This window comes from Puntigrus tetrazona, chromosome 15 (genome assembly GCF_018831695.1).
Source record: "Puntigrus tetrazona isolate hp1 chromosome 15, ASM1883169v1, whole genome shotgun sequence".
Lineage (NCBI taxonomy): Eukaryota > Metazoa > Chordata > Actinopteri > Cypriniformes > Cyprinidae > Puntigrus > Puntigrus tetrazona.
Window position 1 is genome coordinate 10,648,693 of NC_056713.1, and position 14,908 is coordinate 10,663,600.

Here is a 14,908-nt window from a genome sequence, read left to right on the forward strand (position 1 = left end):
AGTATAGGTCTATCGTTGTTGTTTGTAGCCTATCTTTTAAAAGCACTTTCGAGACAACGAACAAGAACTGTAACTACACATTTCGAGTGCTTATGGCGTACAATAATAAACAACTCTGTGACTCAGTTTGGGTAACTTTCCCCTGAGAGAGCAGTTTGTTTTTAATTAGTGAAGACGAAAAGAAATAATGTGACACATCTGTCCCAGGATGAACGCTCAGACAAGCGAAAGGCAGGGCAAGCGCGCACTGAAGGATGCGGCAACAGTGCCCTCTAGTGACCGATAGACACTAAACACTCAACACGGACCAGGTAAGCAGCACCTTGTCTCAAGATCTCATAGCGTTGTCTTAAATAATCGGGAAAGCAATGCAATTATATCGAACTTTACAAACAAAGCTGAGACCTAGCTAACTATTTACTCTAACCTCCCTTTCCTAATATAGCATGACCCTGTGGCACTCAACTTCTAGGTCAGTGAGGCTGCTGTTTGTTCTGTGTTTTCTTCAGGAAATTCCTCATGCTCACTCAGAATGCATCTCATTTCCTCCGGTGTGCCCCACATGTTAAAGGATCAGCTCAAAGGCTTGTCACTACGGTGGGGAAAGCGAGGCAGCTGGAGGGTGGGTGACAGGTGTGCGACAATTTAACTCTCGCTCTCACTTTTACTGCCGGAATACGTCCCTGTCAGCACCTGATGGCTCTAAAACCTAAACCAGCGTGTGGCTTTTAAGGCATGCTCAGAAAACACATAAACTCTCTTCACTTGCTGTGACACAAGAAAAAAAAACATGCTTTGTTAAGTCATAATTATGTCAGCATTTGAAATGATCAAAATTATTACGTACCAAGCTGTGTGATGAAAGCTAATATAATAAAATATTATTGCCGTATATCTTGATTAAATTGTTATCATGTCAAATTATATTTAGTTAGTAATGCTTTCAACTCATAATTATACTACTTTGTATCTCATAACATCAAGTTTTTATCTCAAAATCATAATTGTGATTTAACAAAGCAGACAGGCAATTCTGATGTAAAATTACAATTGATAAAATGGCTAATTATATATTAAATGCATAAATATTTAATTTAATTGTCATATTTTGTATGCGTTTTGCATTTAAAAATGACACAAATTTAGAAACCCTAACATAGAAGACAGAAACCGTGAATTCTGATTCAAACGTCACATCATACGCGAACCCGAAAATCAATAAAATGAAACCAACCTGAAATCGGACCTTCTTGAGCATCATAGCAGAATCCAGGTTGGTGGACTCTTTCCTGCCGTCTGCCGGGATACTGCTCGTTCAGTACATGCCGTATTCCTCAGTAACCAACCTGGACGAACGGCCTATTTCATCCAGACACGCCAATCCGACCCCCAGCAAACTCTCCAATCATTAACCCCCGAAAACTTAATCCTTCGTAAATAATTAAAGTGTTTTTCAATGAATCTCAGACTGATCTTAAATTCCCATGTGACCACGCAAGTTTCAAGCCCATGCTAGTCCCTCTGCCCCCTCACACTCTTCCATGTGACCCTTTAACAAAGCCTGGCTCAGTACTTATCTGTTTGTTCATTCATCCGAAAGAAAGACCCGCCCTCTTTTATGACCGGGATAGCGGTCATTAACACCCCTCCTCTTTTTCCTCAACCCCAAACAGGGATACACCCCCCGCCCCCTCCTGCTCTCAGGGGAACCATATGGTCACCTAGCGGTTTGTGTGGGACAGTGTGAGAACTGCTGTCTGTTTACATCAGAGCAACCTTTACTTCCCTCCCTCCAGACTTCACCTCATTATTCCTCCATTGCCAGAGATCAGATAGGAAATGAGGTCAGGCCTACACCCTTCAGTCCCTTCATCAAACCCACAAATCAGATGTAAAATCTGCTATCTCGGCCCCGCCCCTAAAACTTTCCTCGTGGATTAGAGGCAACATCAAACATCGAGGCAGATTCAGATCATCCCTGTAGATGTGGGTCACACACTTCACCGCCTTCGGCTCTGCTCCGTTACTGTGACTTATAAGCAGTAACACGAATGTATGAGTCTACAAGTACGGACCGAATCAAGTTTTAACCGTTTAAAGAAACAATGATAAGAGAAAGTACAGGTTAACCTTTCATTATCACTAGGGATTCACCAATATTACATTTAGTAATGTAGCAGATGCTTTTAAATGAATAGAAGCAATAAATAATAAAATAAATGCTGTAATGTTATCCATATATATATATATATATATATATATATATATATATATATATATACACATATATAAATATATATTTTATATTATTTATATTGTACCCTTTTTTTGTTTTGTTTTGCTTTCGTTTATTTTAATTTCAGTTTTAGTCATTTTATTGCTTCATTAATATTGCTTTAAACATTTCAGTTAATTGCAAGGCAACATTTCTCTTCATTTTCTTTTAGGTTTTTCATTCAAAGTCTATATAACCGTGGACCTCAATACCAGACACAATGTTCTTTTTTACATCTGAAAGCAGCATAAATTAAAAATATATATCTTTCCATCGATGTATGGTTTGTTACGAGGAAAATATTTGGCAGAGACAGGACTACTTAAAAATATGGAATCTGAGGGTGCAATAATAATAATAATTATAAATATTTTAATGCATATCAAAAAGATTTTAATAAAATTACAGTAGAATTTTTTTCAAAAAACCTTCAGTTCAGTACTTGTGACGGGTTTTTTGCTCCAGGGTCACATATCTTATTTCAGCTAAACTGATTACGGAAAATGACTTAATATGTAAAATAAAAAAGGGAGAAATTTAAACATTAACTCAGAAATGGTAAATGACGTCAAAATAGAAACATTGAGGAACTTAACTCTAGCGTTAGAAGAAAACCAATATGGTAAGAATATATTTCATGCATCCCTAATTATTACAATTATTTTTGTCCATATAAAGTTTTTTTTTTTTTATAATAGTGAACTGAACATCATCCCCAATTCCTAATTATTTAATTACACATAAACTTAAAGGGCTTAAAATAAGGTATTCAATACAGCCATGTCATAGCACATGAAAATGACCTCACTCGCAGTAATTGTTTGAGACAAGGTGCTGGTATCATTGTGGAAGTGATTCATTGGCGCTCAACCATACCTAATGCATTATCAACTCTAAATACCATTCCTCGCATTCCTGTATGATTCCAGAACAATCTCCCAGTCCACTAGGCCATGACCCAAAGCAGGCACAGGCACTGAATTAGTCATCACAAGATAATACTCACCATTCTCACAGCCAAAACAAGGACTATAATCAGCCCCTTAAACACGCCAAACGATTTATGATTTGACGGCATGATTTCTGCTGCTGTCTTTAATGCACTGGGTTAGAGACTTAAAATAACTCCCTAACTCTAGCGTGGATCGCCAATATAAATACCACGCAGCTACAATGTTCAAAATCTTAGGCAAGACCACATATTAAGGCAGGAAAAGCCCAGAAAACAGGTTTTAATTAAATCTGACTTTATTATTGATTAAAGGTATTCATAAGTATCTTACAGCAGAATGGAATGTCGTAACCCTCCCCTCGGCGTTCCTTTATCATCTTTGAGTGTGCGCTGCTAAATGTATTTTTGAACATGGAAACAAAAAGAAAAATCCATTCTTAATAACATCTGGGAAGCCAGAGAGAATATATTTTCCTGTTTAGCCAAATAAATGTAGCGATGAATAAAAAGAAAAGAACATTTAAACAGATTATGTGTAACATTACTTACAAAACAACAGAGAATGAAAAACCTTCCTGTTTAGATTATTATGCAAACAAATGATTACATAAATAGAACTGCACCAAAAGAAAGGGGGAAACTAAAAGGCAAATAGCATTTTTTTTTTCTTTTCTTTTTTCATGTAGACAGTGATATTCATATTCGCTAACACCTAAACGGCAGAGGTGTCGTATTAAAGATGAAAAATGATGAGTCACAATTAGGACTGCACATTTAATGCGGCGTCAGTTCTTATTGCACAAGCACAGCTGATTTATTCATCACCCACACATTCATTTGGTACTATAATATTAGGTCTGTTTTCATGTTAGAAACCAGCATTTATTCGTCGATGATTAGAAATAAAACCCAAATCGCCAATGAGCCGATGCGGATCACGTGGTTTGAAAAAAAAGGTCAATTAGGTTGCAACTCGGTACAAAATCCATGCAACAATTATTACGTTTTCAATCTGAATCTATCTCTTTGAAGGGTCAGGGTTCATACAGGCTTGTAGGACGACACTGATCTTCTCTCGATGGTGCAGTGCTTTATTTTTTACTCTCATTTGTCTTTTCTGGCAGGTGTAGCTGACCGCACTTAGTACTTGAACAGCTGAAGGTCCAGTTTATATAAAGGTAGATTATTTTCCTTTAAGACAAACAGAAACACAGAAGTACTGCAGCCCGCGTCAGAGAATGTTTTGAGGGCTCTGTTGACGTACAGCGCTCTCTGATCCGTTAAGCTGGCTGGCAGGTTGAAACGATCTTCCACCAGGAAACATTTACAGGATCTCGTACTTCTCCACAACGAACGACGTCTCTGAGGAGAATTTGACTGGACTGCCTCCTTCTATGTATGTCACCTTGGCCACCTGAGGAAATATGAAGGATATTAGCTCATTTCCTCTTTCCCTAGGGCTCATTTTTGTTGTTTGTTTGTTTACGAAATGTCGCGCAACTTGCCTGAATGTCACAAAAGTTTCTTTTGGAGACAAAAGAAACATTAACTGGGAAGAAATCGTTAGGTTTGCCATCTATACTGAACTCCAGGCTGCCACTCTTGTTTTTCTCATCAATGACAGGAAGTGACCATTCGAGGATGTTTTTCCTGCTGTCATGGTTATACTGCCCGTCCAGATCACCGACTACGGGAGCACCGACTCCTGACCTACATGATCACAGAAGACAGGTTGTTTATTATGTATATGGATTTGGATGTATGTGTGTATTTTGCCAATTCAAAAAAATAAAAATAAAACTTATTTTGGATGCATCCTAAATAACAGTTTTTGTTTACATAATGTGTGTACTGTGTATATTTATTATGTAAATATACACACTCATACACATTTTGAAAATATTTACATGTATTTGCATGTATATATTTAAACCTATGCAATTCGTATTTTATATAACTATTTTTAATATAAAACATACGATTTTTAACATGTTTACTTACGGCAGAGGGATAGTAATGACAACGTCATTGAGTTCAAGCCCCTCGTCCTGAAGCTCATACTCGATGTTGACGTCACAGCCGTTTCCACTTTCTGATGGCCAACAGTTAACTGGGAGCACAAAAGGCACACGCATGACGAAAATGGTTGTGGAAGTGCCGTTATACAAAATCCTTGAGCTCAATAATTAGCACTCACTGGTTAAAGGAATGAGGGACTCATCTGTGCTCTGTAACCTCCATTTCAGTACCCCCAAATCACTGTTTAGAGGGAAGGACTTGTCCTGGTTTTTCAGACCGATCAGGGACTCATTGGTGAACAGCTTTTTATCAACATGAGGGTGAGTCTGAAAAAGAAATTAAACAATGTGAGTCACACAGCCAAAAAAAAGTGGTGCAGAGTTGTTTTCTAAAAACATCAACAACTTTGCCTTCAAAATATATGCTGAGACCCTGATGCGCGCGACACACACACACACACACACACACACACACACACACACACACCTGTAGCTGAGCTCCTTTTTTGTCATTGTTGTTGATGAGTATGGAAATGCGTCCATTTTTTTCATCTGTAACTTTTAGAGTGATCATGCCCAGAACCTCCATGTTTTGCAGCCCACCATCCCGACCACAGGTCAGAGAGATCTTCTCCTCCACCCTCAGATGAACACTGGGAAACAGAGTTGACAAACTATTAACAACAGTAACAGATGGAAAATAATATAATTATAATGAGAAAATGTACTACTGTTCAAAAGTTTACAGCTTTGACAGACTCTTATGCTCTCCAAGCCTGTATTTTTTTTTTGTAAAATACAATAGAAACATTAATATTGTGAAATATTATTACTATTTAAAATAACTTTTCTATTTTAATATATTTAAAATGTTTATTATTTATTTATAAATAATTGAATTATTTATTTTTGATTACGTTTTTAATTTACAATAACATGTTTTGTTTTAACAGTCAAAAACTAAATAAATAGGAAACAAATATATTATATGCAGATTAAATGAGTCTTATCTCCCGAGGCCACAAGAGGGCGCAATAAGCAAAACAATGCAGCATATTAGATGGTCAATGCAACGAAAAAAACCCAAAAAACATGCATTACATCTAAATTAACATATATAAATCAAATATAATCTCGTGTGCCACGTGAGAGTCGTATTTGTGCATCTAAATAATACACTGAATATGCGTTCTGTGTGAACAGCTTTTAACTTAAAGATCTTCTAAACATTTAGCTACATGATTTCTCTAATATTTTGAATAAATACAGCAGCGGCGGCGCCTCGGGGGCTAAACTAATAAAACATTAAAATGCCACAGGTGTGTGTTTGAGAGCTTCATCAAACATCTGACTCTACCATTTTTGCATTCAAGTGCATTTTTTTTTTTTTACATTTTAAAATTCAACTAATATATATTTTTAAATTCACAATCTCCTCCTCACAGGCAGACACGGCACTAATGTAGCTGTCTGCGTCACTCAGCACATGCCTACATCAAGCATTTTTTTCTATCGATAAAAAGGTTTCGTCGATAAAGACACTTCAACGAAATTAATATGTGATACCTCTCCATATTCACTGGAGGCTGAAGGACTTTAGATGCCTCCGATGCCTTCCTTCCCGCACCGGATGTGACGATGTTTTCTCCTTCTGACTTTAGTTTGTCCACAAAGTTATCCACCTCTTTTCCTTTAACGCCCAGCTTCAGGGCTTTACTGGACCCACTCGGCCTACAGGAAAAACAGGACTGATTAACTTCTGTACGCTTATGTATTTAGACACATCGTAACCCACGGTTAGAGCTCATACCTGACTGGAGCAGGAGCCACTTTGGGTTTCTCTGGCTCTATTGTATCAGTAATGATGGTGGCTGATGTGATGCTGCCCATTCCTGAACTTCCAAAACCCCCGAAGCCTGGCGATTTCTTTCCGGCGCGTTCAGCATCCTGTCTTGCTCGCTGCAGCTCTTTAGCCTTGCGTTTCATCTCAGCCTTTGCTTCTCTTTCTTGAGTCTGTTACGGTGTAGAAGAACAGAGAAAATTACAGCTGGTTTAATACCAATTTAAAGCAGCAGAATTACTCTCTACATATGTTTCATTAAACTTCAGTGGACATCGGACCTCTCTGACAGCCCTGAATACTTTCTCTTCATGCGAGTCCATCTCAGTGAAAGTGCGAATCTGGGCCAGGTTAACGTTCTCTCTGTAGCCAAGAGCTACAATCTCATCAAACGCAAAAATGAGATCAAAACAGTGCTCTGAGATCTCACTTTCCTCCAACACTCTGCAATATTCAGGGATCTGAAAACAAAACAAAAAATTCAATCAATCAATCACTTATTCGGGACGCATCGAACACATAAGCGCAACATTTAAAAAGTCAGGCTTACCACTCTGGAGAAAAGTCTTAGTGTCTCCAAGTCCTCCAGAATGTTGCTGTTTTTTGTAGTGATCAGAACCATGTAGAGTTTCTCCAAAGGCTGGTAGACGTAACGGACGCTCTCTGTCTCCACAAAAGTGTGCTGCTTGCCTGTATTCATTAGTTTGGGAAAGGCAGCCAGAAGGCCCTCGACACGGGTTCGAGTCATCTCCACAAACTGTCGTGACACTATGGCTTTTCCTGCCTTAGTGCACACCGCCGCTGCCAAGAGCACCTGCAAAGATTTGAGGAAACGATAAAACCTAATCAGATCAAGCGCAATTAAAGGCGATCTAACCATAGACATCTGTTTAAAAAAAAAAAATGTATAGCAACTTACATTACTAGTGCAAATAATAAAATAATACAAATGGGCCATCAAAAGGTGATTTAAGATGGAGTGTGCAAACTTTAGATTTGTAAGTTAAGCGCAATAAAAATGCAAAATAAAGTATAATATATTGTTGTCGCTGTTAACTAAAACTATTAAGATATATTTTCTTTCAATAATGTCTAAAGTTTAATCAAATAAAATAATTACTAAAATTAAAACTGAATTTCAAATAAAATTCTGCTAAACAAATATTTAAGAAAAATAATAATATGACAAAAGAAATTACTAAAACTAAAATTAAAACGGCAAATATTAAAATAAATGCTAACTCTAATTTAAAAAAAAAATGCTATAATTGTATAAAAAAATATACTAAGACTAAATAATAATATTATAAACAAATGCATGTTATGATCTAATGTATTTTTTTTTCTTAATGTAAAACTATATAGGTATCATGATCTACAGGTCATTTATATTTCAGTTACCATCTGAATTGTCAAAGTCAGTTAGCTACAACCTTTAAAAGCATTAGATATTTTTAAATAAGACAAAATACGATGTATTATATCAATGTTTTGTCATACAGACAGTGACATCTATTGAACTGTAATTATCCTGATGACAACATAACGAGCTAGCTAACGTTTAGCTGGCTAGCTGTATCATGTATCAAACACTATCCAGTAACGTTTGCTTACCTCTGTAACGCTATTTTACAGCAAAAACAGATGGGATAGATACTGTATAGCAACTGACACTAGAATTTAAAACAGTTTTACACAATAGGGGTTATGAGCTATAGCGCTAACTGTTAACGTTAGCTGCTAGCTTCATCCTGCTAAATACACAAAACATCCAATCATACCATATCTGTTTCCTTTCAGACGAGGATCCGTCAGCGGAATCAGTCACAGGCACTGTCTGTCCAGCTCTTTCTACAACACGAGATGTCAGAGCGGTGACCTAGGCTATGTTTTTAACAGTAGCATATAGCTTGGCTCGCAATATTGAAGAAACAGAGCCACGTCTCCAGAGTCCAACCGGAAAAAGTTGCGCCGTGTCAGAAGCAGATGAGAGCTGATGCGGGAGAGATGGCGACATCTACCGGCGGAGAAGCGCTACTGCGCATGTCAACAAACCACACACACTTAGACACTTCTTATTTTACTGAATTCACTGAATGCATGAAGATAATATACAACCGTTAAAAACATATTTGATATATATATATATATATATATATATATATATATATATATATATATATATATATATATATTTTTTTTTTTTTTTCACATTTATTTTTTTTTTTTTTTAATTACATTCTATATATATATATATATATATATATTTTATTTTTTTGTTTTTGTTTTTTTCACATTTATTTTTTTTTTTTTTTTTTTTAATTACATTCTATATATATATATATATATATATATATATATATATATATATATATATATATATATGTGAGACTCTCTGCAGTTTTAGTCTCTGGGGAACAAGGTGTTTATATGAGCTCTATATTTTTCTAAATCATAAAAGCAATAAAACCCGAAAAATAAATATTTTTAAGAATGTTCATGCTGTACTATACTATATCTGTACTATAAAAGCATTGTGCCCAGGAGCTATTAAGCTGAACGTTATTGAATTACGAAGAAGATTTTGCGTTGATATGATTTGGGATATATTACATGAGTCATATGGAGGGTCTTGTACTGTATCTCAAATTCATATGTAAGATTTATGCGAGGAACAGATCGTTACTCGCTCATAATGTCTACTCAATCTCATTAAAAAAAGTCTCAAAGTCCTTATTAATCGATAACGTCCTTAAATCTGATTTATATTGATATTTAAACACACATGCATGCACACGGCTAGCTACAAGACATAAGAAACAATGTTGTTTTGCAACTGGGCATAAAAAAATAGTAATGCTGAAAAATCATGTAACAGATTTGCAATATAATTCTAATAATAAATAAATAATAGTAATGCTACTAAATAATGAGATACTAACTAAAATAGATAACCTTTTCCTCCCTAAATATAATGGTGTTTCCAGACACAACTGATTACTGAGTAAAAAAGTAAGCGCATGTCACAGTATATAAAGAGGCATACCATGCACAGTTTGATGTGGTTTACACTGCAGCTGCTATGAATAATCTGACAGCCCCAGAAGACCAGATGTCCTTCCCCCAGAGAGGGCAATGAAGAAATGGAAACAACCATTTATTCAGAGATTTTTTAATGCTGAAAATAGCTATGCAACAGTCACACTTATTTGTTAGTTATAACACGTCACTTTAAGGGGTATGGAAAATAAAATATGAAGCACATTGGGAAAGACAGTGGACTAAATAAGAGGAGTGAATTATTATTTCAGTACACCCCTGCCATCAGTAATCCGAACTTATCTTTTGTATTTCCCTTCCACATGCGACGACCATAAATTTGATGATCCATAAAGTGTCTTCACCAATGACTAGAATCGATGTCTACGAGCATCACATACATACGTTTACAAGGTCATCTTTATTACTGTCCATTAAGCGCAACAACATCAGCAAAACACATTGGTCTGGTTTAGACCCCATGTGCAGCATACTTTACATTCAGATGAACAAATATGCATATTCCAGCATTTATTTTTGACCTGGGGATTTATTAACTTCAAAAACAGATGCCAGTGCTGCATAACGTCCCACTTCAAAACTGCTCGCTCTCAAAGCCAAAGTTACAATCATGATCCAAGTCAACCACATAATTACATACAAAGACCATAAACCTATATATAACAAACCAAAGCCAACTCCAACGGCAACTTGCCTTCGCTGACCTAAAGCACTGACTTACTGTGCGTTTTGCATGATATTGTATTGTTCACAATGGACAGGTTCTGGTTACATCGCTTTGGGTCTACTGCGTTACATCAATGCGCATGGTCTTAGTACAGTAGATGATTCTCTCGGTGGTGGGTTTCGTCTGGAGATGACTGGCAGAGGGGCAGCTGTCAACAGGTTCACTTCTGCGCTGGTGGCTTCTCTCCGCAGGTGATGGAGATGTTGCGTTCAGGGATGTCCAGCATGTGGCGCGGTGTACAGATGGTCAGCACACCGTCAGAGGACAGAGAAGCGCTGATGGCATCTGGATCTACACCGGAGGGGATCTTGTACTTCCTGTAAAACTCCCTCGCCACGGCGCCATGCTCGTCCTGTAACAGAGACGCTTTCTTTGAGCTGAGGTACATCAATAACACAATAATGTCAGGGTTATGCACCGTATAGAATTGCTACATATCATGGCATGAATGTAACTTGGTGCACTTTTTAGCTTTAAATCTGTGTAAAAGAAGTTTAAACGGCACAGTTCTATCAACAAGTGTGTTTTTAATCAGTTTTGAATTTGTTGACACTATCAAGTAGGTTTTGGGGTTGGATTTGGAGTAGGGCGTAATTCCATAATAATTGGAGCATTTTACACACTTTTAGCGATATTTCAATTCTGAACCGCCCCATATATATACTGATATCAACATAATAACAATGTGCCACGGGTCAGGGGTCGAACCTGTGTTTTAGCACCACTGAGTGGACATTTCTCTTTGAAACTGTGGGGAAACACGCAGTAAGGCATGGAAAAACTGTTGCACAAATAGCTCACAGAGGGACATATTTGTATGAGACTAGGTTGCAGAATTGAGTTCGAAATGTGAAAAACAAAGAAAGCTCAAATCTGAATTTAAACCAATTTAAACTGAAAACAAGCTGCGTTTTGTTTCAGTGTTACCTTTTGCCTCCTCAATACTGAATATTTTTCCAAAAGCATCCTGGATAGGATTTCTATATTGCCTAAAACATCTAGGTTTTGCCTCTGTTTGCGTGTGCAGACCAAATGGTTCTTTATGTTTTCGAACGCTCTACTTTCAATCAAAGCAATATAGAAATCCTGGCCAGGACTCATCTGGGAAAATTGGCACATTATATGGTTACATAACATCATGTAACAAAAAAGAAACACTGAGTTCAAAGTGGTGAATGAAATGAGGGTGAGTTTTTGTTTTGTTACCTGCCGTTCATCATGTTTCCCATGAATCTCAATAAAATCATCATTGATCTTGACCATCAGTTCATCTGGAGAGAAGTGCTTCACATCCAGGCTGATTACAAACCGATCTCTATCCATTCTCATCTGTGTAGGAGAACATGGCAAATTAATTATGCAAAATCTCTGAAAGCAAAAATAGTCTCTATTATTGTGACTGGCTCATTTGGAGGTTTGTGGGTTTATAAAGAGGCTCTTATGCACATCAGGGCTGTAATGATCAAAAATATAGTGCAACAGTAATGTTGTGAGATATTTTTCTAATTTCAAATGCTTAAATATATTACAAAATAAATTATATATAAAATAATAATAAAAGTCGAATTGTCACCATTTTGATTTCCTTCAGAAATAATTCTAATATGCTGATTTGCTGCTCAAGAAATATTTAATATTATTATTGATATTTTTGTTAAGCATTTCTTTCTCAGGATTCATTGATGAATTATATATATATATATATATATATATATATATATATATATATATATATATATATATATATATATATATATATATATATATATATATATATATATATTGCAATTAATAGAATGTGAATTTCTTTAATATAATAATACTTTGCAATTTTTTATGTATAGTGTACACTGATAAAATTTTTAAATTTAGTTGAATAATATTATTACCTACCTTAATAATAGTATCCTTATAAATTAAAAAGTGCTATTAAAATATAGCTTTTTTTGTATGCAAGCAACGTAAACAAATTTGACCTTATAGTTTTCGGTAATTACATCAATCTAAGAAACTGAACTCACCTCTGACATGCCACTGTCCCACCAGTTCGGAAAACGCCAGAAATAAGGTCGATAGTAAAACATGTAGAAAGGTGAATAAAGGTCACTGTCGGGTAGGTGCTCTCCGAAATACTGATCATAAATTCGATAAGGGAAGTAGCCTGGGAACCAGGGCCGGCGGTACCAGGGATGCTGGATAGAAATTTCCATTGTATCTCAGCGGAGCGGCTGGAGTCGACAGCGGATCTGCTGCATGTTCTGCTGTGGGCCTGTATTTATGGCCCATCCGTAAACCTTGTGTCAGCTACCTACCCAGCTGCCCGCTGATCCGTCTCCAGTTATGAGCTAAAGTGTTTTTTCGCTGCCCTCTTCCCCTCTGGCTCATTCAAACAAAAAGCTATTTATTCACCCTTCACTCTCTCTTAGATCATAAAGTCTCAAACGCCGGGCTCTGAATAGTGTTAATGCCCCCTCTGCTCACAAGCCTGGAAAAATATTTGCCTGGCTAAGTTAGAATGGTTGTGAGCGAAGCCTCCGTGTCAACTGGCCACATCCCCGGCAAACTCTTGTGCCAGGAGGGATTCTGCCCCCCGTGCCCCGAACGGGCCGCGGCCAGATACTATCTGCTCCCTCCTGGCTGCTGTCAGAGGAGAACTCAGGCAGAAAGATAATATTATGCCCCTAAAATAGACGGGACTGCAGGAATCAGCAAGAATGGTGATCCGCTGTAATTCAGACGTGATGAATGAACCCTCTGGGCCAAGAGCATCTGAGAGAGACAGGTATCGTGGAACGGGGGCCGATGCCATTCAACAAGTTTTTGATTAAAATACATACATCACCGACAAAGTTGCATTAAGGAACGCTGAGTGTTTGTCTGATTAATTCTAGATTATCGGTGCGCTCATTTAAAACCAAAATAAAAAAAAGGAGAGAAAAAAAGGTTAATTTAAATAGCTATTGGGGTCATTTTTATAAATTCAGTTATTATTTTGTCTTGTGGAGTACATGTAAAATAGCGTATACAGGACAGTACTAAATAAAAATTAACATGCACAAAAGATCCCTCTTATTTTGTTTCAATTAGTAACATTTCGCACATTCTGCAGGAGGTATGTAAACAAAACTGTATATATCATATCCTTGTGCATGTTTATGACATCTATGAATGCAGTGGGGAAAGCGGTTGTAATGTAAGCGGTTAGACAATGAACAAAACTGCAGTCTGACTGTGGCGCAACTTCTCTGAATTATAAGTAGCTTGTAACTTTACCATGCAACATTTATATACACAGGAGCTTTCCCACCACTGGCCTTGACTCTCTGGGTAATCTCTAGCAGTAATAGGTTTTTCTAATTCCACTTCAAATCCACTGCCAATATGATCATCCTGCTCAGCACAAATCAGGAATGTAGCCATTTAGGGATAAATGAGTTTCATACATAACCATGTCCATGGCCAAATATATATATATATAATAAAAAATGTAAAGTGTCTGTAAATGCATTTCTCTTTTATATTTTTTTAATTGCATAGTATCCAATTATTAATTGAAATGTACATATATTAGATGTACTACATAGTAGTAGTTAAGGCCACTTAATATAAACTATTACAAATAAAGTTGTAAAAAAAAATTACTACTTCAGTTTTTATACTTTTTACTAAATGCAATTCAATATGTTAATAGCCTTTTCTCAGTAATTATTCATGACATTTTCAAGCAATTTCTGACTAAATTATTTTTTAAAGTGAAAACTTTTTTTTTCACTGTAAGAAATACAATTAACAATTATATTAACACATTCTCCTGATGGAATAAAAATCCATAAAAATGGATCTAAGTAATTTTCCTCTCAGAATGTCAGAAAAAACGAATTCGATTTATCTTCTCTCTCTGACTTTCACATACAAACGCACACATTCACTCCCTGATTTTGCCATAATAGAGTAGTATAAGATGCAATTTACACAGTGAATCAGGCACAAATCATACCCATAATGTTTCTGGTTTTATGGAACTGGTTATTTAAAA

The 14,908-nt window shown here is 36.4% G+C and overlaps 2 protein-coding genes across 2 annotated transcripts; both read right to left on the reverse strand.

Annotated features, from left to right (window-relative positions):
* Nucleotides 1–3,505: 3,505 nt before the first annotated feature.
* arcn1b (archain 1b) lies at nt 3,506–9,058 on the reverse strand. Its single transcript, XM_043259268.1, has 10 exons — nt 8,867–9,058; nt 7,636–7,899; nt 7,367–7,546; nt 7,056–7,258; nt 6,812–6,976; nt 5,733–5,898; nt 5,425–5,572; nt 5,229–5,337; nt 4,733–4,937; nt 3,506–4,641 (listed from the first exon to the last, which is right to left on the reverse strand). Exons 1-10 carry the CDS (start codon nt 8,867–8,869, stop codon nt 4,552–4,554), a joined length of 1,533 nt encoding a protein of 510 aa, XP_043115203.1. The 5' UTR covers nt 8,870–9,058; the 3' UTR covers nt 3,506–4,551.
* Nucleotides 9,059–10,241: 1,183 nt separating this feature from the next.
* Nucleotides 10,242–14,896, reverse strand: cryaba (crystallin, alpha B, a). The gene is made up of 3 exons (XM_043259289.1): nt 12,894–14,896; nt 12,079–12,201; nt 10,242–11,224 (listed from the first exon to the last, which is right to left on the reverse strand). The coding sequence occupies exons 1-3, from the start codon at nt 13,080–13,082 to the stop codon at nt 11,033–11,035; spliced, it is 504 nt and encodes a 167-aa protein (XP_043115224.1). The 5' UTR covers nt 13,083–14,896; the 3' UTR covers nt 10,242–11,032.
* Between the last annotated feature and the right edge of the window lie 12 nt (nt 14,897–14,908).

Bases quoted from the DNA above. Each gene is read 5' to 3' on its own strand.
- arcn1b (XM_043259268.1), bottom strand. The intron at 7,259-7,366 runs GTCCGATGTCCA...ACACCGTAACAG, and splicing joins TATTCAGGGCTGTCAGAGAG to ACTCAAGAAAGAGAAGCAAA. The intron at 4,642-4,732 runs GCAAGTTGCGCG...ATATTTCCTCAG, and splicing joins GAAACTTTTGTGACATTCAG to GTGGCCAAGGTGACATACAT.
- cryaba (XM_043259289.1), bottom strand. From the start codon at position 13,082: ATGGAAATTTCTATCCAGCATCCCTGGTACCGCCGGCCCTGGTTCCCA. The intron at 12,202-12,893 runs GTGAGTTCAGTT...TCTCCTACACAG, and splicing joins GGGACAGTGGCATGTCAGAG to ATGAGAATGGATAGAGATCG. The intron at 11,225-12,078 runs GTAACAAAACAA...TCTCTGTTACAG, and splicing joins GGAAACATGATGAACGGCAG to GACGAGCATGGCGCCGTGGC.